The sequence below is a fragment of the Saccostrea echinata genome, unplaced genomic scaffold, assembly GCF_033153115.1.
Source record: "Saccostrea echinata isolate AGI-Se365-2 ecotype Australia unplaced genomic scaffold, CSIRO_AGI_Sech_v1 ptg000022l, whole genome shotgun sequence".
NCBI lineage: Eukaryota > Metazoa > Mollusca > Bivalvia > Ostreida > Ostreidae > Saccostrea > Saccostrea echinata.
The window spans coordinates 7,024,037-7,045,359 of record NW_026889771.1 but is presented as its reverse complement, the minus strand read 5'-3'; the positions used below and the strand labels follow the sequence as shown (position 1 = coordinate 7,045,359).

At 32.7% G+C, this 21,323-nt stretch overlaps 1 protein-coding gene across 1 annotated transcript; it reads left to right on the top strand.

Moving 5' to 3' along the window:
• Positions 1-555: 555 nt before the first annotated feature.
• LOC133190319 (uncharacterized) lies at positions 556-16,886 on the top strand. The gene is made up of 8 exons (XM_061325870.1): positions 556-684; positions 761-806; positions 8,138-8,368; positions 9,225-9,434; positions 9,682-9,789; positions 10,104-10,834; positions 11,254-13,756; positions 13,909-16,886. The coding sequence occupies exons 1-8, from the start codon at positions 625-627 to the stop codon at positions 14,919-14,921; spliced, it is 4,902 nt and encodes a 1,633-aa protein (XP_061181854.1). The 5' UTR covers positions 556-624; the 3' UTR covers positions 14,922-16,886.
• Positions 16,887-21,323: the final 4,437 nt, after the last annotated feature.

Below are 21,323 nucleotides of genomic sequence, written 5' to 3'. Positions count from 1 at the left end.
TATATATATATATATATATATATATATATATATATATATATATATATATATATATATATATCTTAATTTGCACACAAAAATTTATTTGGATCCCCTCACAAACTTGTATCCGTCCATAAAAATTATACGAATTAACAAAGTTAATTTAATGTCAATTAAATAAAAAGTAGCTTAGAATTTTTAAAATTTTTAATTTAATGATATGACAACTCAGGACCCATCGTCATTTAATGAAAAAGAAGTAGCATATTCTTGTAACAAAAAAGCAGTATACATTGATATAAAAGCACAGACACAAAAAGTATTTATAGGTGTGTTTAGTTGCCATAAAAAAACAGCATAATTTATATTTATATCAACAAATTTCTAAAAACGACAAATAATTATAAAATATCTCTATACTTATAGAATAATCGACAATAAAAAATCTAGGGTGTTCAAAGCAAGTGACTCAGGTGACCTAAAATTAAAACTGGGATGAGTGTATTTGTTGGAGCGGACTTGGGTTTGGTTAACCGCACGAAATTGAGTTTTGAGCCTATCCCCTTCGGCTGCTACTGTTTTGAGGTGCCCAATTAAATCAGTGCATACCATTCACTGCGGCATTGTAAGAATGGGACCAACATGTCGGATGTAAGCTGTATTGTGACAGAGGGCAGAGTGAAATATCGGGATGGAAAAAAGGTAAACATTGCTGTCATAGTTTTATTTTGCGAATTTTTAGATTGTGTTTCGTTAATGAAAGTGTATGTTCTTTTAGTGGAAAAGGCGCTGGTGTGTGTTAAGAAAACCTTCTCCCGTAGCTGGTGAGTAAACTTTTTGTTATGTTTTTAAAAAGGGGTTATGTCAACACCGTATAGTTTATCAGGGAAATGGCGTATATCTTTTATTAACAAAATGTCTTGTTTTCAACCATTTGTTTAATTGTCTATGGCATAAAATTCTCAAAATCGCATTCGCAGTTTCTTTAAAAGCAATGTTTGTAAAGGTGTTTCATCCTTTGAGTTTGTCCCTTGTAATCGGAAGTTTTGGAACTCAGTTGGAGGTTTTAGATGCCACGGAAACACATTGATTTTTGACACACTCCTGAAAAAGATAATCTTTTAGTCATGTTGATTCAGGAAACAGAGACTGGGTTATACTAACCCAACACAGTTATAATTCATAACATGTGGAATGAGTAAACAAAACTCATGACTTCCAAAAACTTTATCTGTCACTTGTCCATAAATGCAGAAGGGATCGGGTCGGAAGGGATCAGTATTCGTGGTTTTATTTTATGTCTATTTAAAAAGTTTTTTTAAGTTCATTATTTTTCTTTTCTCTGTTTTTTTTTTTAATTTGTAAGCTAAATATATTTAATATTGGGTGTATAACAGCATGGTAATGTGACAGAACCCATGTTTTGTTTTCTCTTGAAAAGAGACAAATAATAATGCTTAATATGAAAGAAACAGGAAATTCCTTCATAAGTTGTATCTTGTTAAAAACAAAAAAAAAATTAATTCTGCTACTTGGTATTGGTCATTAAACTTTATCAGTAACAGACAGAGTGTCCTGTCTCGAGTGTGTTAGGAGCTGATTGCGGAAATTGTAACAGACTTTTCAGTTGCAGAAATAATGAAAATCTTGTATGGGAATTAAGGCAAATTAAAAGATTTCCTTCAAATGTTTAAAAAAAAAGTCTGAGAGGATAGGGTTTTCTTCAGCATTCTTTGTAATTGGTTGAAAAATACTGCCTTTTTGCCGGAAATATTCTGCATCTTTGAGAAAAAAAGGTCTTACCAAAGACTGCTGGTTAATCTGGGTTAACACTTTTTGTTTGCAAACATTTTGAAGAAAAGCAGGAACTGGAAGTCTTCAAATTTCGACACAAGTCTAGGACTTGGTATCGCACAGAGCCCCTGATCTAATTATGCCACAAACAACAGGAACAGCTGTTTCACAATCTTGTTTGAAATGATTCCCCTTATCCACTTTTTATGTATACAAGAGAATATTTTTGGTTGGGAGGATGATACACAAGAAAATGCTTTCAATTTCTTTGTAGTTTCAGTAGTGAATATTGCAAGAAAGGGATAAAAGTGTTGTTTCAAAAAGGTAGAAATCAGAATTTTGAAGCACACGGATTGTCATGCTTCAGTTTGATTTTACCAGCTCTTAAACCACAAAAGTTTCCTTTTTCCCTAGAAAAATGACTTCAGTAGATTTGATTTTTATTGAATCATCATGAACGCAGGCAATCACTTTTTCATGAAAAAAGTTTGATTGATGAATTTTTACTAAGATGTTTGCTGAGATAAAATTCATGAAATGTTTTTAAATTGATCAACTTTGTCAACAAATCTAAAAAAATCTGAATTTTAGAAAACTGCATATTATAATTATATATATATACCTGTATATCCTGAATGAGTGTAATATGCTTGATAAATTTGGGTGGTTCTGTGGTTAAATAATTGCATGTTTATATACATAAGAAAGCTGAAAATATCTGCTGATTTTGGGATAAATGCTGCATGCCAGCTAAGTTTGACTGCCTGGATTTCAAAGATCAAACATTAATTTGTCATTTTTTTTAATGGAATAATAAATTCACTTTGATGAGGAAGGTTAAGTGAAGTGCATTTCCATTTCATTTAAAGAATTAACTGTTGAATACAGAAAGGGGTTATGAACCATCCTATCCCATTATCAACATTTTATTTGTAAATTTCTTCACACATCAGTTCCCAAAATATTTTCGAAAACTGTTGTAAATTGTCAAATCACTTTTTTGGTCAAAATTTCCAAATTTATCATGTTTAGTGAATTTCAAACATCTAAGACATTGATAGTTTGACACCATAATTAAAGTCATATATGGTGTATTTTTGATAAGTTCAGACTATTGAGACTAGCTAAAATTAAAAAGAATCTTTCTATTTGTTTTATTACTTTGTATAAAGATAGGACTTTCCTGTAAATTACACAATTTAAATCAATCGTGTTTCATAGATATTAGAAATTTAAAACAATAACCGATTTATTTACTGACTCCGCATTTAAAGATCAGACACAGTTTAAAGTCAATTTAACAATAGAAACGTGTGGTTATTCAAGTTCAAAATCAGTGAAAATTTTAATTTGAACATAGATAACAAATATCATGTTCATCTACACTCAATCTCATATTTTTATTTTTTTAAGCTTAGATACACCATATATAGCTTTAATAGATAAAATGAAATGGACAAGGGTGAGTTAGTTGGATTAACAGATCTTCATAGGCCATACATGTATATTGATTTCTATTCCAAGGTGGCACACAATTTAATCTGGCCTGTTCTTAGATCTAAATGGTAGGTTATATATAAATCACAGAGTGATCAATCATTATATATAAAAAAAAGTTGATAGTCAAATCAACCATGTCAAAATGCTGAATTGTTATGCTCATGCACTATTGTACTCATAAGACATGGACAAAATTGGAGCAAAATACCGGTATATGAAGTCAAACAGTTTTAAATTGCAAAAACAAAAAAGATTGAACTTAGTATTAATGGCATAGTGTGTATACTATCCAGTGGAAATGTATTCACAAATGCAGCATGTTTAATCACGGCATGCATTTTGATAGTAAAGTGTCCTGTGCACTAGGAGCCTAGTAGGATGTTTCATATTATTTCTATATGAATGAACTAATGATGAGAATGTTTGTTATTTTTTGTAATATTCACACACTGATTATCTCTTGGTTCCTGCTGATACACCAGCAAATGTTCAGTGATTCTGATACACGGAGACCCCCAGTAGTCAAAAAACCAGTTAGAAAGATGAACTTTGCCTTGTAGAAGCTGCTTCTATTTATCTTGTAGTTCATTTTGAAGATAATGAAAATGATGTGACCTATATGTAACTGAAGTTAGTGTGAGGCAGATTGTCAGAATGGCAAGATTCTGAAATACCAAGTCAAGAATTTTTGTTTGGGTGTATAGATCTAGAAAACATTTACGACTGAAAAAAAGGGTGTCAAAATAGTAGATCTTTCAGGAGGGAGGGCATGTATTGCTAAAATAGATTGTCTTTAAAAAAAACGTGATGCACATTCTGTATGAATTCCGAAAGATTTTATTAAATGCTAAGGATTAATAGCTTGGGTGGGGTTGTGAAATTCTGAAACTTGGAAAATTTAAGATGCAAAAAAGTTTAGTATTTATTGATGTTATTGGCGTATACAAGGTGATTAATGAAGTATTTAATGTCAAATTTACCTGGGCTTCATCAGAATGATGCGGCCCAGAAGAAAAGTATAAAAATGGTGTGAGGGTTTTTCTTCTGTCTGGAATTCATTATTGCATTATGAGGTCTGGGAATCCTTTATCAAATAATTAATGTCAAAATCTGTCGAAAGAAAAGATATATTACAAAGTCTCTTGCAGTTAAACTGCTGTGCTGCAGTAGTGTATAGTATTGAATGAAAAAGTTTCCAAAAAAACGACAATTTTTGTGAGTGTGGTTTTTATTCACTTTAAGTTTTAATATCATCAATAAATATCAAACTTAATTCTTGTTTTATTCAATTTACTCTAAAATGAAATGGTTTTGATAATAAAATTATTATGAAAAAACAGTTATATATATCATGTTCAGTATATACTTTTTCTTTAGCACAAACGCTCATTATGAAATTTGGACCTAATTGGTGCCCATTTCTCAATTTTTCAAGTGTTCTGGGTATTTTTTGGGGCAAATATAGTAATACCTTTGGTCAGTTTTAGGAGATTAAAGTATCATTATAAACAACATATATTGTGTGCCTTAAGTGTTAAAAAATTTGCTGTTGTCTTATTTTTGCACCATCTTTCTTTTTGATGTCTTTTGTGCTATTTGTAAAGTGAATGCCTTGGAAATGAAGGAACTCATGTAATTTGTATAAGGCATTTCCTGTCTCGGAAATCATTTGTTTTGTATTAGCATGGAACAGATGAGCAATGTTTTGTTATAAATCTGAACACTTTGGAATGCCTGTCATGCTAAATGGATGCTATTTTTTCCCATCTTGTCTTGTATGCAATGATATCATGGCTCAAATATGCAATTATTTTTCTTTATACTGCAGAATGCAATAATCTTGTCAAAAGTGAATTTATTTAACACAGATTCTGCCCTGAGCAGGATTCCGTTCTTTTTATATTATTATTTTGTCTTTGATTTAAGATACAATTTCTGCCTGCATTTTGCTATAGATGTAAAGGAATGTGTGTGCATATTTTTTTTTTATGATCTATACATATGTAATGTATCAAATGATGGATAGGGGCTGTTGAACATACATAAATTAGGCTGATGTTTAATCTTTACCAGACAATAGGAGCTCTGTGATACCTTTATCAGTTATAAACATGCTAAATATATGTCATATGTCAAAACATCTATTTCATTTTTTTTTCTAATTAAGTAGACATTCTATTATTTCAGCAATTTTAAGAATTTGAAATATATATATATGATAAACCTTATATCTGATAAAAATTTCAAAAAGTTCATTGTTAAAATGTCAAGGTTACATCAACAAAGCGCATGATTATCCAGTGCACTTAATATATCTAGCTGTTATTAATGTACACAACATAAAAGTTACACAGTGCACCTTATTGCACAATTAATATTGACTATTCAAAAACTGCACAATTATAACCTCTCAATGTTCACAATTTCATTATCTGAAATACTTTACAATTTTTAAGTATGTATTTAATGCATGCATGTTAAAAGGAATGTATTTACCATTTAATCAGATTTTTTATTTGACTATTCAATTTATATTTTTTGATTGGTTCATGGAAAAAAAAAACTATATACATTGATTCAGCACAAACATGATTCAGGAAAGACAATGTGGCCAGCTATCTTTCATATAATTTCTGATAGCCATTCCATTTAATAATCTAATGCAGCTTACTCACTGATATTTTAGCTTTTGTAAATAGGTTTGGTATCTGTATACAATATCATGATTGCCAGAAGAATGGCTGATTAAGATGTCTGTTGATAAGAAGCGAAGGTCTGTTATTGACAGTGTTTTTGTCTGGCAGAAGATCAGCCCATATACTGTTTTGTGTACTCTGTAAAGTACACCAAATTGTCACCTCTTTTAACATACTGCACTTCTGGTTTTTATTTAAAAATGTTTAAGGCCCCTAGTCCAGGATATATATTCAATGTTCCTGCTTGAAATCAGAAAAAAAATGTCCTCTGTTAAGAGAAATAGACTAGAAGTTCAAATTATGAAAAACAAAAAAAATCATACATGGATTTCACTATTTGCACACATAACCTGTACATTTTAAATGTCAGAGCTATACACCCCAGTACTTTGTACTTGATTACTTCAAATTAATATGTTATTGAAGTAATTGAACAATACATTGCCAGGTTTATTTAAAATCATTCAGCATACAGTTGTTAGATAAGTTTTTTTTTGCTCTGAGCTCTATGAGCAGTGGGTTCGTTTTAAGTGAAAACTTGAAGCAGTTGAAAAGAAAGAAAAAAAATTGATTAAAATCTGTATACCCCATTGAAATCCTACACCATGGGAATGCTATACAGGTTTTTCATTGTGTGTGAATGTGCCAGTTTTATTGAAGATCTGCATAAATGTTCTTTTTATTATTCATCTGAGCTGTTCATATCGCTGCATTTAAGTCTTGCAGAAACATTGCATTTGATTTTTTTTTTTATGTCGTTGCATGTCATCCTAAGTTATGGTTTGCTCTACCCGAGTTTACATATGCTCCAGTCTTGACAATAATTGTAGTGATTTATCACAGAGTTCTTCAAAAAGAAAACAGCCAGGTACGGTGTAAAGAAATGAACTGTTAAAACCTTTAAACTTCTTCATTGGAGATGTTTATGTTAACAACAAAGAAATGAGCTCTGGTACAATACCTTGTGTTGAAAGAGCCACAAACCAGAACCGAGGGAGAGAAAAAATAGGTGTACAAGGGTGGCTTGCTGTGCTAGACAACTGCTTCTAAAGCATCAACAGGCACTCAGATCTATTTCACTGAGCCCTGAGTTTTAGGCCAATTAAACCACACAGACTAGTTACAGAATACTTTTTTAAGTTTTCCAGATGTTCCCAAGTTTTAATATTTTAGAGAGCATCCCATCTTTTTGAAGGCAGATTTTCTGACCAAGTTTAAGTGGGTCATGATTTTTGTAGCTAGATCTTTCCCTTGATTAAGTTTTTTATCTATCTTCATTTAAAAAAGCTTATGAGTCACATTAAGAGTATTCATTCTAATAGGAGATGAAGATAATCTGCTGGTTTTGGCTTCCTTTAATTGATATGCAAGAAGAGTTTTGTTGGTTGAATTCTGCTTTTGATGTTCAAAGACTAATGGGACATGCAGGAGGTCAAGCGGGCTAATAGCCTGTGTTAAGATGGTTTATCTTTTGCTAAGTGATTATGGGAAAACAGCAATTATCTAATTGTTTTTCCACACATGAATGAACATGCATGAAGTGCACTCTGAAATACATCTGGATAGCAATTTTTGTTTCTCAACCCAAGAGGGTAAAATTAATGCTACATGAAGAATTTTTCAAATTCCTAAATAAATTTTAAATTCTACATTAGTTTTATACATGAAGGGGAGATCTTTGTGTTTGTCTTGTATTAAAAGTTTTATTATGATTCATCAAGATAAAGTTGAAAAGTTTTATGCAAGTCCTGGCTGAAAGATGTATTATAATAATCACTTAATATGAACTAGAAATGGAATTTAGATCCATTTATAGATCATATACATGTAAGATGCCAAAGACTTCTTGTAGAGGAAAATTAGCTTTTTGTATTTGGCTTACCTCACCTAGCTTATGTTTTGATGGTTTAATTAGAGGGCCTGAATCATCCAAAATCACTCAAAGGAAAAAAAAACCGCTATGTTGAACATTAACTGATTCATGATTTCTTTCTCCCACTTAAGTTGTTTTTTATCTTTAAAAACAATAAATTTTCATCTCAAACACAAACAGGATAACTTTCAGACACAAAAACAAAGAAACATGATGTTTGTACACACAAAAGACGTGACTCGACACACACAAATCACTAAATCTGTGACCAAATGTTGATTATGTTTTTCAGATCAGCTCAATGTACAGCTATATAAGGTGGATGTTAAGGATGTCCACAAGCGACAGCCCAAAACGAACTTTAATCTGGAAGGGTTTTTTGGTGTGGAGACAGGGTTCAGCTACGACAAGGAGGCCAATGTCTTAGCCATCATCTGTCAGAAACAAATCACACTCTTTTCTTTTGAAAACAGGGATAACCTGATACAGTTCGAGATCAAGATCAGAAGAAGTCTTGGGGAAGGTATCAAAAGTTTGGAATTTCTGTTATGAATTAATTTAAAGTAAAATACTCATTTTTTTATAATTCAAAATATATCTTTTAGGACATTTTATATGTATGAGTACTTGTTACAGCATATGCTGAATTTGACAGTTTATTTTCAAAAAGCAGTATTGAAATATACAAGATGTCAAGTGTTTCTAAAGATGTCTCTTGTTGCTCTTAGAAGTATTGCTCACAGGAAACACAACAGAAAGTTGACAGATTAACTGTTCACACAATAGCAAATGACCTTGTGATGTTGTGTCTTCTGTACTCTTCTATAAGTGCAGAGTCACAGGGAAGAAATCTTAAAAAGCAAATAGAACTGGAGATTCATTCACAAAAATAACAGGATGTGTCTTGTGAGAAAGATTAGAAATGGCATACTGGAGCTGTTTATATCGAAATAAAATTAAGTGCTTTTCCTTCTTAAAAGTATGACATATCATTAGAATCAAAAAAGTGCACAGCTAAATTTGTTTTATGAATTGAAAAACATCCTCAATTACATTATCGTATAAAAAGTGCAGATTTATTGGTTGTACCATGCCATATTAAATCTAGTGCATTGAGGTAGCACACAGTCATATATATATATATAAAGCTGGAGCTGTCCTTAATAATTTTATGACAGTAACAAGGCAAGTCTTATACTTTGTAGGGAAGCTGTCTTTAAAAGAATTCTTTATATGATGATGACTTTCATCCTTCAACATTTGATATAAGCATTGTTTTTTTTTTGTTTTGTTTTTTGTTTGCTGTAAATGTTCTCATTGCTCAAGGGATGGAGAAAAATTCATAAGAAATTTCTATATATTTTGCTTTGATTTTGTAGAGGACCAGTTTAAAGTACAAGTTACTAATGTCCCCAACAACAGTAAGCTCCCTTTGGACTTTCTCCGAATGCACATTCATGGTCAGAAGTTCTGCCTGACGAACGGAATCCCTCCAAAAGTCTTGGCTGCCTGGCAGATCTCAGATTTACGAAGATTTGGCGTGGTAGAAAAAAAGTTCATATTTGAAGGAGGATCTAACTGTGGAAAAGGTTGGGAAAAATTTGTATTTCTTCAATCATGTAGCATTAATCCATTATACATACGTGCATGTACCACATACTTAGGTTTATATTATTTTTGGATTGATGTACACCAAATGAGTTGACATGTTAACTGTAATGATGTATTTTATTGGCCTCAAATTAAAGCATTTTAAAGCTTTCGTCATGTATATTTATCAACATCATTTTTTTTCAGAGATAAGACAAATTGTATTTTTTTTTAAATTTGTTAAAGGGGCAGGAGTTCATGCTATCTCCTCAGAACAAGCTGAATTGATTAATGAAATTGTCAGCCTAGCGAGCCAGGGAAAGACTGCCAGCTGTAGGAAATCCATTAAAAGAAGTAGGTGTTAGAAATTATTCGTTGCCTTTGGTAATTGTTGGTGAAAAGTACATTTTATTTATATTGTGGGCTAATATTGAAACAAATTTTTTTCGTAAATTGTTCACATAATTTTATGATTTTCTTGAAGTTAAAAAGTTTATTATAAAAGAATTCAATATATGTTTTAAAAATCACAGATTTAACACTGATGTTTTTAGTTACATAACTTTAAATTGCCAGTGTCATGCTGAATAGCTTCGTATGACTTGGAGAATAATTTATTCAAGTAAAAGGTTTTTTCCCTAAGATTAGTCTTATTTTGCTCTCTGTAGGATCTCAACTGTGTGACTACCATTTGGAGCCCGTCAGCAGTTCTTTTAATGACAACAACCAGTTCAGAGACTTCCAAAGCTGGACAACTGCTGGAGAACAATCCTACCTGGATGATAAGAGATCCAAGCGCCACTCTCTGAGTTTTACTGATTTTTCCCATGCATCTGCTTACAATGAAAAGCTCCTGAAATACAAAAATGAACTAGAATCAGAGAAAAGAAAATACTTTAAATACTTGCTGTATGATGTACCTCCTAGCCGTGTAAGGAAAGTGGATAATTGTAGTCTATATCTTAATACCAAACATTTTCAACAGCCAGCCCATTTCTTATCTCCAAACTCTCAGGAAGTTAAAAATGTCTCAAATATTTTGTCTCATAAACTCAGCAAAGAATGTGTAGACAACAGAATTGAACAGTGGATTGAGACTGAGGCCTGTATGAGCTCTGCTAGTGGACCGAGTTCCGATTCTCAGATGAGTATATCCTCGGGGGACAATTCTATGTCCACTCTGGGACAGATGGTGAAAGTGTCGGCCAGTGCTCCCTCCCTTTGTGGCTATGGTGTTTATAGCTGTAATCGTGAGGACAGCAAGTCATTGTCTGTTACCTCAGTGCCATCTAGAATTGAGGAGGAGTCGGAGAGTTGTAGGAGGCTAGAGCTTGAAAATCTTCAAAAGTCAGAGCAAGAGCTACAAAGGGAGATAAGCCTGTTAGAAGAAATCATGAAGGTAAGCAGAATTAAAAGAAACTGCATGTGGCAGAAGTTTAAAAAAAATTAGCAAGTAACATGTTTGATTTCAAAAGTAGCTACTTGCATAAGCACTTTCCTTGTACCATTAAAATATTAACTGTTTGTATTCTTATTATATTGCCTTTTTAAAATGAAGTGTAGTTTAGGCTAAGTCACAAGTCATAAACTGAATCTACAAATGACAACTATAACTTTTCTGCTTAATATGCAATATGAATAAATTGTTTGGACTTGCACCATTGATGTCAAATTATATATTTCATATTTATAAGAAATTGATATTTAAATTATCAAAGTTATTGAACCTTCAGACAAAAGATATCGATGCATTGTCACAGCATTCAGAAAGAATTTTAATTTTTAAATACTTTTAACATTACATGTATTTTATTCCAGGGTGTAAAAGAAAAGCCTTCAGGGAAAAACCAGGATGTCCTGAAAGAAAAACCACCACCTTTACCTAGGAAAAAGTCCAAAAATTACCGCCGTGCCACACTCAGTCCCCGAAATGATCGATACTCTACCATAAGTTCACAGGGTAGTATTTCAGGTTATTCAGACAGTGTGTTGTTGAGTCCCAATCTGGTGTCAAGGTTACGCAAAATACCCTCTCATTCCAAAATGTCTGCTCCTCTTCCTTATGTCAACTTGGACAAGTATGATGGAGGTGTACAGGTGGATAAATGTCATGTGTATGTTAGGAATCAGTCAGATGATGACACCTGCAGTATCATCTCCCAGAGAAGTTATGACAGTGAATCAAAATCTCCTAAAGATCTCACGAGCACCAAAGCTAAGATGGGTTATGGGAAAAGGACTGATAGAGAATCTCATAAAATTTCTATTGATCTCCCTGAATCAAACTATGCAAACACAGAGTGCATTTACGCAAATGACTATGCTGCCATAGAAGCTTCTTTACAACCACCAGCACTGCCTCCTAAAGGACCAGCTCTTCTGAGTAAGAGTAGACCCCTTTGTCCACCTCCTGTTCCTCCAGGCAGGCACAGAGCTCATCTGACTAAAAGAAACAAGTATTCCTCACAATATTCAAGTCCACGACAAGGCATTAACCCAGTAATGAATCCAAAAAGAGAGCAAAATTACTTCTTAATGGCTGGAGTTGATTCATCACCAAGCAGCAGAAGACGATCTGAAGTGGGACTGCATACACCAAGAGGAAGTTCATCAGAGCTGTCTGATTATAAGGATGGGCCACTGAAAGTGAGGCTGCCTAAACGATCTCCTTCTGCAGCTGGGAAGGAAAATCTAAACCCTGATGACACTTGTGGGTATATGGATATGAGTGGAATGTTCGAAGATGAAAGGGTGACAATGAAATCCAAAGATGAGGTAGAATCTTGTAAATCCTCTCCTCAAAAAGTGTACACAAGATCCAGCAGTGCTTCCTCTATCTCTGAAAATCTATTCTCCAGACCAGTGTTTCAGCATTCACTCAGTTTAACTGACACTCCAAATACACCAGTCAGAGAGGAAAACTACTTACTTATGCATCATCTCACTAGTCCAAAGAAATCTGTGCTCGAAAACCTACAGTCCCTGAAAAGTTTTGTAAGCAATACCCCAGCAATTAGAGACTCTGTCGTTGAGGGTGACGACTCCTCGGCTTCACCAAAAATCTCCAGACGCAATTCTGAAGAAGAACCATCAAAACAAAATACATCTGATGAAAATACCAAAGAAATCTTGAAGGGGAAGTCTTCTTTGCCTTTCCCAAACTTGATCAACTTTCAGAAACACAATAATCTAACAAGTTCTCAGGATGTTCATAAAAGTGCCAGTGCAACATCAGTGCAATCTATAAATAGTGAAAAAAGTACTGAAAATTCAGGAAAAAGTCCCGGATTTCTAACAAGATTGATACGTAGAAATTCAGGGAACAGGAAAAGCATGTCTCAGAGTCAAGAAAATCTTTTGAACTCAAGTTCAAGTGAAAGTTGCCTAGACAAAACCCTATCCAACATTTATGTCAGCAGAGATAATACAAATGGGAAGGACATTTCAACATCAAGTGTAGCTTCTACAAACAGTAGCAGTGGTGGTCAAAGTCAGACTGAAATAATGGAAAGAAGACGATCCTCTAGCTTTCCAAACAGGTCTAGTTTTATGGAAATGAACTTGAATGCTTCCAAAGACAATTTTCATCAAACTTCACAAGATTCATTTTACTCCAATGGGACCACTGATGAACACAGTCACTTGATTGGACCAAAGCAGTCAGCACAGACAAAGGACACAGAAAGTTGTGAATCCAGTTCTACTAATAGAACTGGGTACACAGGACCTTGTGATGGACAGACAGATTCAGAGGAATCAGCATCAAAAAATAAATCAGAGGGAAAGTGTTTGTCTCCAAAATCTTTTCAAAAATTTCGCAAAACACAGGAGATGGGAATTTTTACAGTTTTAAGAGTGGATGAGCCTTCTTATAAAATGCCACTGTGTCAGACCTCTAGCAAAACAGATGATGAAAAATTAATTGACCTCATGAAATATTCAAAGGTGAAGGACTACTATGGGGACACAGATTCTGAAAAAACTAATTCATTGAAATCTGATGATTTTAAGTTGAATATGTGTCCCAAAAAGGCTTTTTCACCCTATGAGGAAGCAGCAGCCATCGCAAAGTATGTAGCTTCATTACCACCATTTATACCTCCAAAGCAAAAGAGCTACCCATCTTCTGCATTGTCCCCCGTTTTGGAAAGTGCCCCTTCTCTTGGGAAAGAGGAAGTCTGGAAAGATGATAATACTTTAGATAATAAGAGTGTTTCCTCATTCAGATCAGAGCACAGCTATGCTCTGATTGCTCCCAGTGACCAAGATGATGTTAAACCTGGAGAAGAAGCAGAAGAATCGGTATGGGTGCCAAGACAAGGTATGTCATTTTATCCATAAGTCCCTTCTTTTTAAAATTTCAATTTGATATTGTGTTCTATTGTAATAATGTTTTATTCAATGTATTTGGAAGTCTTGAGATATATTAAATGTTGATGAATATCTATTTATATTAATGAATTCTAATTGTAGCAGTGAAGGAAGGATCACCTGCATCTGTTAGCAGCACTGTGGAGGACCAGGAATCTAGATCCACAGCAGTAGTTGTAGAGTTAGACCATGACAGCCCCTCTGATGATGAAATTTCACTGTCTTCCTATTCTGACAGTGTTAGCAGTGAGAGTGCATTACGGAATAGTCCAGCCTACACTTATATGAGACCAAGAGCAGGCAATTGCTACATAGTTTTGGAGAGGAAGCGACCACTTAATGAAAGTCTCAGTTCTAGTCCCTCACAAACTCCCCATTCTCCCTCGGTGAATTCCAGTGTGTTTACTTTTGATCAAGTGTCCCAGTTCAGCTCTTTCAGTAGGGAAAGAGATTCTCCCAATTTACCAAAGTTTTCTCGTTCAGAGAGTATGCACTCAAAATTTTCAGAAAGAACTGGTTCTCACAAAATGTCATACATGAACATTGACCTGACGCCACCTTCATCACCCCCATTTTCACAGTCACTTTCTCTTCCAGCAGAGCAACTAGAACGTCAGTTAAATTATGCTGAGATTGACCTTCGTGACAAGCCCACTCGTAAAAGCAGAAAATCTTCCCAAAAGTCCCTTAAAATGCAGAAGTCTACTTCCATTGAATATGCCATGATTGACATGCAAGCCACCATTGCCATTCAAAGAGCTGGTCAAGAGCACAAAATGTCCCGTGTAGACAGTTTGAAAAGATGTGACCAGAAATTGTCTTTGTCCATCCCAGAGCAGGGGACAGATACTGAGGATGTTCCAGAACCATCACCCTCCAGCACAAAAGATGAGACAGTCTCAAAGGAGGAGAGTACCTTCCTTACAACACACAAATATGTCAATGTCCCACCGCCGAAGGAAGAGAAAGTTGAAGAGGAGAAGAAGGATGAACATGAAGATCTCCCAGAGAAAATTCTGCTGCCAATCAGAGAAAACCAGGACACCTCTAGTAGTGAAAGTGAGGTGGAGGAAGACTCAGATTCTTCCGATGGTGAAGTCATCATCTATGAGTAGAAGATGTCTTAATGAGAAGAATTATTTATTCTTTATGTTTTTTACCTAGATACATGTAGGCTGTGCCAAAAAATTTTTTTCATTAGAAAGATATACACCGATAGAATAAAACGTTAAACATTATAGATACTCTCTGATAAATGTTAAGTCTATTTATAAATCATGATTATTCTGATGTAGTGTATTTTTATAATGTATATTTTCCAAGAATGAAATAGAAAATGGTATTTTTTAATTTAAAAAAAATATTACAACAGGTTTTCTGAAGCTTTAAAGCAATCTTTCAAATGATTTAGATGGAGAGTAATGCAAAAGTTATTAAAACTAATTCAAAGTTCAGACCAGTTAAAGCACAATTTTACGAAAGTTATTTATAGATCAAAGCCATTGATAGAAGAACTGATGACCATTGAATCGCCATTTATGCACACAAAAACAATCTGAACAAAGGACATGACTACTGGGCCAGTCTGTCTTTTTTTTAGTATGTATATTGATATATTTTTTCCCTAGTGCTTTAAATGTAGGAACATGAAGGAGAAAATATCTTTTTAATTTACAACAACAACTTGATTGTGCATTTTTTCCTGTTTTTTCAGATATATTTTTTTTAGAAGTACATTATAACAACAGCAAAACTGTTGCAGGTTGAAATATTTACATTTAAGGTTGTATCTCCTCCTGTTTCTTACAGAACTAGATGGCCAAATAGCTTAAACACAGCTGCCAAAAGATTTTTCTTTACTTGACTTTGTGTTTGATTGTTGTTTTAATAGTACTAGTATTTTGTTATTGTTGTGGACCATAGAAAAGGACTGCATTATTTAATGGTTGTATTAAAAGAGGCATAATGTGTGGAACATTTTTTTCAAGGTGCTATTTATTCCATAAAAATCATCCATATATATACCCTCATTTTGCAGGGGTCTATAACAGCATGTGTCATTAATTTTTGTTGTTGCATGATAGAGTTTAGTGGTCATTCAATATTTTCATCTGTAGTTATCATGTGGTCTTTTTCAGCTATCAACAAAAATGTAGAATTTTCTTTCTTACATTAATATTTTACAAAGTATTGCATAAAACAATACCTCAAACTGACTGCTGAGTAAAACCTTAAAGCTATGCAATATACTGAATGTTATTTTTTAAGTCTGAAGTTGATGGGTAAAATAAGCTTTTCTGATCAGAGTTTCTCTGGCTTATACATGTATATGTGTGTATGTGTTTATTACTGAAATATTTTTTTTGTTGAATTTCTTCAACAGAATTTTAATCAAGCTTACTACGAAGCTTATAGACCTTTTCCAAGGGAAACAAGTAAGAAATGTTGAAGATTAGAGGGCATCATTAGATATCTTCTTTGGCGCCACTTATCCAAGAATTGTGACTTCCTTCGTGTAGGTCTAAGATTGCTCAAATTATGACTCAGTAGGTTGGGAATCATTTTAAACAGGAAAAATATCTTGTAAAAATTAAAGCAGACCCATAATAACTCCAACTAGGAACCAAACAATTCCATGTAGCAACATTTCAAGTTTTATTAACATAACTCCAGATATAGGGTGGAGTCATGCTAGGGGTTCATTTTTAAACAAATAACAAAAAAACTTTTATGTTAAATTGGTGTTTATGAAGTCAGTGTTTGGAACCAGAAAGGGTGCTTTAATTGTTACTGAGGTGAGCATTATGATCTGCAAATCAATTAATATTGTTTAACCATTCAGTGGACTTTTTTTAAGACAACGAAGCAAAATTTTGAAAATTGTATGGCATGAAATGCAGTGAAGTATTTTTATAGATTTATATTTTTATACAATTTATACATAGCACAGGGTCAGTATTTTTGTAACTATGATATACTTTAACAATATTTCTTTACATGCACTTGCAGTGTCATCATGTGTTTATTTTCATTTATTGGTATTATTTTTTGTTTGGTTTATGACAATGTAAATTTCTGCTTATAAAACAGACATAAATTGAAGATGAAATTTGTGAAAAACTTAAAAGGAAAATTATATCCTATTTATTTTCTAAGTTTTCCTAAATCCTGCTTTGATGATCTTTTAATACCAATTCAAATAATTGAAAATTTGATTGCTTTTTGATAGCCATGTGTTGTCTTGGGTATTTTGTTTTCGACCAAGGACCTTGCTTTCAAAGATGCAGTTTGAACAAAAAGTACTTACACTATTTGTTGTAGAACCTTTTGCATTGATTAATTCTGCTAACTTCTAGGATAAGAGTAATTTTCACAAGTTTCTCAGAATGAATGAATAATTGGAAAGCAATAATATGTATGGAAACACTGTTGTATATACCTTTATCATCAATTCTAAAATAAAAAGGTTTTTGCACCCCTGATTCCAACTAGCAAGTGAACTTTATCATATACCTTTATAAGCCTACCCATTGCATTTAACTTGTGTCTTATACACCTCAGTTTAGAACAACTTTGTAAAGTATTTCCAGTATGACAATTCTGTGTAGAGAATACCACAAAATGTAAATATATGTCACAATCACATACAGGTATTTATTTTCTAGAAGTACCATTTTTTGTGCATTTGTTATGTCTCTGTAGTTCTTAGAGTGTTTCATCAAAGTTAAAAGAACAATGAAAATTTATGAAGATGACTAACTGAGTTCTTTTTCTTTTAATTTAAGTAGGATTTTTCCCTCTATATTCAAATAGCCAGTTTCTTTGTTCAGTATACCAAGTTTGGTTTTTTAAACACCATTTGAAATCTGTACTCTATAATGTAAAATCAAAATAATGGTTTTCATTCAATACATACTTTTGATATAAATTGGTATGTACATGGTGATCTAATTGCAACAGTCTGTAAATACCGAATAAAATTTTTTTCATGTTATTGTCATATAGTGGGATTTTTTGGACACAAGATATTGGACCGATATTGGAGTCTGATTTTGATGTATCATTGGAAGCAGAATTGTCATGTAATATATTCTTGATTTTCAAATTCAATTTCTTAATCAGTTATTTTTGTATTGTGTGCTTTAGACTTTTTCTTTGTTGCATAAGTTTATATTAGGATTTATCTTTTGAAATCCTTACATATAACCCAAGCCTGGTAGAGTCATACTGTTTCAAAAATCAGTACCACATTGGTTTATTTATTAGTACCACATTGGTTTATTTAAGCTGAATATGACCACATTTTGTGTCTGTGTTACTTTCTAATGTTTTAGATTAAACGCATGCATTAAATTATGAATGACATTTTTTTTAGGTCACTCAGGTGATCTATTGTTATCTTTTCTGAGTCACCATTGTCCATTGTGCATCATCTCATTTTCAGCTTCTTCTTAGAAATGAGAACCAGTTTAAACCATTTTGGTTAAAAACAGGATGAATGGGAACAAAAATGGTCATTTCATGGTCCAAGACCCCCTTTTGTGGCCTGAAGGCCAGAGTGGGAAAAATCAAGTCAAGGCCCCCTTGAATCTCTTTGTATTTTTAGACAGAACACTTAGATCAACTATGCCAGATAACCATGTTCAAATTAAATTGATGATATCATGCACCCATTTAAATAATTGATATTATCATACCAAAATCAGAATAGTTAATATCATTTAATGGCAATAAATACCAAGAACAACATCTCATATCATACAATGTACAAGCTAACTATAAATTCTTTTGTAAATTCTGTATGTGAAGATATGGCTCATGGACATGGTATTTCAATTCAGAGGAGGCATTGGACACTATTTTTCTGGAGCAAAAGGGCATTTCATTCAACTGAAGTTTACTCCAAATGAATAAAAAAAACAATTGAAAGGCGAGCAGTAACATGCTAAATGTTAAGTTGTACTACTTTTGTTTGTTGATGAAACCCTTAAATATGAACTTGTTGATTCCGCATTTTTTAAACAAAAAAAAAACTTTCTCAATGCCGAGTTATCAACATTATTACTAAATTTTATAGAACTGTAGAGAACAGTTTGGTTCTAAAGCCTTCTTTGTGGTAAGGGTTTTTCCATGGCGTCGAGCTCTAGAGCGCAAACGTCATCTAGGTTTTTAATGATGATGATGATGATCATGCTGATAGGACGTGGATGAATGCATTTATTAACAGCAAATTTTTAACCCTAAAGCATCTTATTAGCAAATAAAACATTTTTTTCATTTTCTATGAAAAATAGGAAAAAAATTCTTACTAAATAATTGAGAGCTAATATTGACCTTTTAATGCTGAAACCACTAATTATCAGGGATGTCTTAAAGGTCTATAAAATAAAATTTTGGTGTGGCATTCCCCCTTAAGCTGTGTATATGCTTCGCCTCATATGACAAAAATTTAGGATCGAGATTATCGGAACTTGGTTCTGATTTGTCCCTAACTCTTAATGTATTATTTTTAGTCCCCTGCCCATAAAACCGGAGGGGACTGTAGGTTTCCTCCTCATCTGTCTGCGTGTCTATATATCAGTCTGTCCCACTTGGTCTTCCGCACTTATTTTCTAAACGCTTGCAGATATGTTTTTATCTTTTAAACATTGTCTTTTTTGCCGTCTCACGTACTTCTCGTTAAGTCTGGCACATTGACATATTGTATCATCTGTTCGTTAAGAAATAAGGACGCTTTGTGTACTTTCCCATTGAAGGTTCTGGCAGCTGTTCGTATATTTACGGTGATACATTTAGGACACGTAATTTTTTTTAAAGATAAATGTACCAGGAAAAATTTATCTCGTGAAGACGACATATTATGTCGTGAAAACGAGATATTATGTCATGAAAACAAGATATTATCTAGTGAAAACGACTTATTTTCTCTTTTTCACGAGATACTATCTCGTGAAAACGAGATATTATGTCGTGAAAACGATTTATCATCTCGTGAAAACGAGATATTATGTTGTGAAAACGACATATTATCTCGTAAAAACGACAAAATATCTCGTGAAAACGACTTATCATCTCGTGAAAATGACATAAACGACTTGTTTTCTCCTTTTCACCAGATATTATCTCGTGAAAACGAGATATTATGTTGTGAAAAAAAGATATTATCTCGTAAAAACGACGAATTGTCGTGAAAACGACTTACTTTCTCATGAAAACGACATATTATCTCGTGAAAACGACTTATCTCGTAAAAACGACATATTATCTCGTGAAAACGACTTAGATAATATGTCGTTTTCACGAGATATTAAGTCGTTTTCACTGACCACATATTCAAAGAGGCGATTTTTACATCTTCCTCACTTTCCAAAAACAGTGTCACTTTCATGAAACGAGTTCATATGTCTCAAATATCTATTTAAAATTATAATAATATGGAAACGTAACAGGAGAGACGTATTTAACGTCATAATTAAAATGCCGTCATCTTGAAGTGACTTTATTGAATTCTTAATTTAAAATTTTCATACATATAGTGTAAGAAAAGTAGATGATTGCCTTTAAGATGACTTCAAATTGTACAAAATTTAAATTTAAATTCAGGCGGATCGATACGTTTTTGACGTGACATAGGCAACACAGTTTATACGATATAAAGTAATTTTTTTTATCCAATCAAATACCGCGTTGTAATCAGAATTAAATTATATGTGTATAAAGAAAATAATCTTTTTTCTTCAATATAATTCATAGTTGTTATTAATATGGATATCAATTTGTTATATTTTCATTAAGGGTGAATTAAAAAAAAATGACCACCAAACTGAAATTTTTTGGAAAAATTCAACTACTTGTAACATATTTTTCACTTACATCATCATATTGCACATGCATTCTAGTTTAAAATCCTGAAGTGGCAATAGAATAGACAATTGGATTAAAAAGTTTCAGAATTTTTACTAGTAAAAAAGAAAATATCATTACACCTTAAAAGACTTTCTAAAATACATAATCACAAGAAATTATAGTTTTTTGTGCTTCAAAATTGTAAAAAGGGTATAAATGATTAAATCTAGACCTTGATTGAGTATCTTCTCTTGTATATGTGACAAAAAATTGGCTTTTTGATTGCTATTATACATTACTTTTTCAATTCTGGTTTGAAAAGTTTTAATATGAAAAAAATATGAAGCAATAACATTCCCCAAAATTCACTTTTTTGTCCTTTCAAGTCAGTTCTTTAAATCTAAGCCAAAAAAGAATTTTTAAATACGAGTTCTCTTACAAAAAATACAAGATTTTGAAGTGACCCTATTTTACATTATTGTGTTGCACTCCTGACATCTGATATGTATTTTATTTAACATTGTTTTAAAAATTATAACACACAATAACCCATTCTTACTTTGTAAATCAATTTGTCGTTTTGATATTTTTCATCGTTCACGGCAGATTTTTCATATTTTAAAGACCTTAAAACATGATTATTTGCAAAGTGTAATATATATAAATTGTAT

Coding starts and splice junctions, on each gene's coding strand:
- LOC133190319 (XM_061325870.1), top strand. CDS start 625: ATGTCGGATGTAAGCTGTATTGTGACAGAGGGCAGAGTGAAATATCGG. Junction 807..8,137: donor AAAACCTTCTCCCGTAGCTG/GTGAGTAAACTT, acceptor TATGTTTTTCAG/ATCAGCTCAATGTACAGCTA. Junction 8,369..9,224: donor CAGAAGAAGTCTTGGGGAAG/GTATCAAAAGTT, acceptor TTGATTTTGTAG/AGGACCAGTTTAAAGTACAA.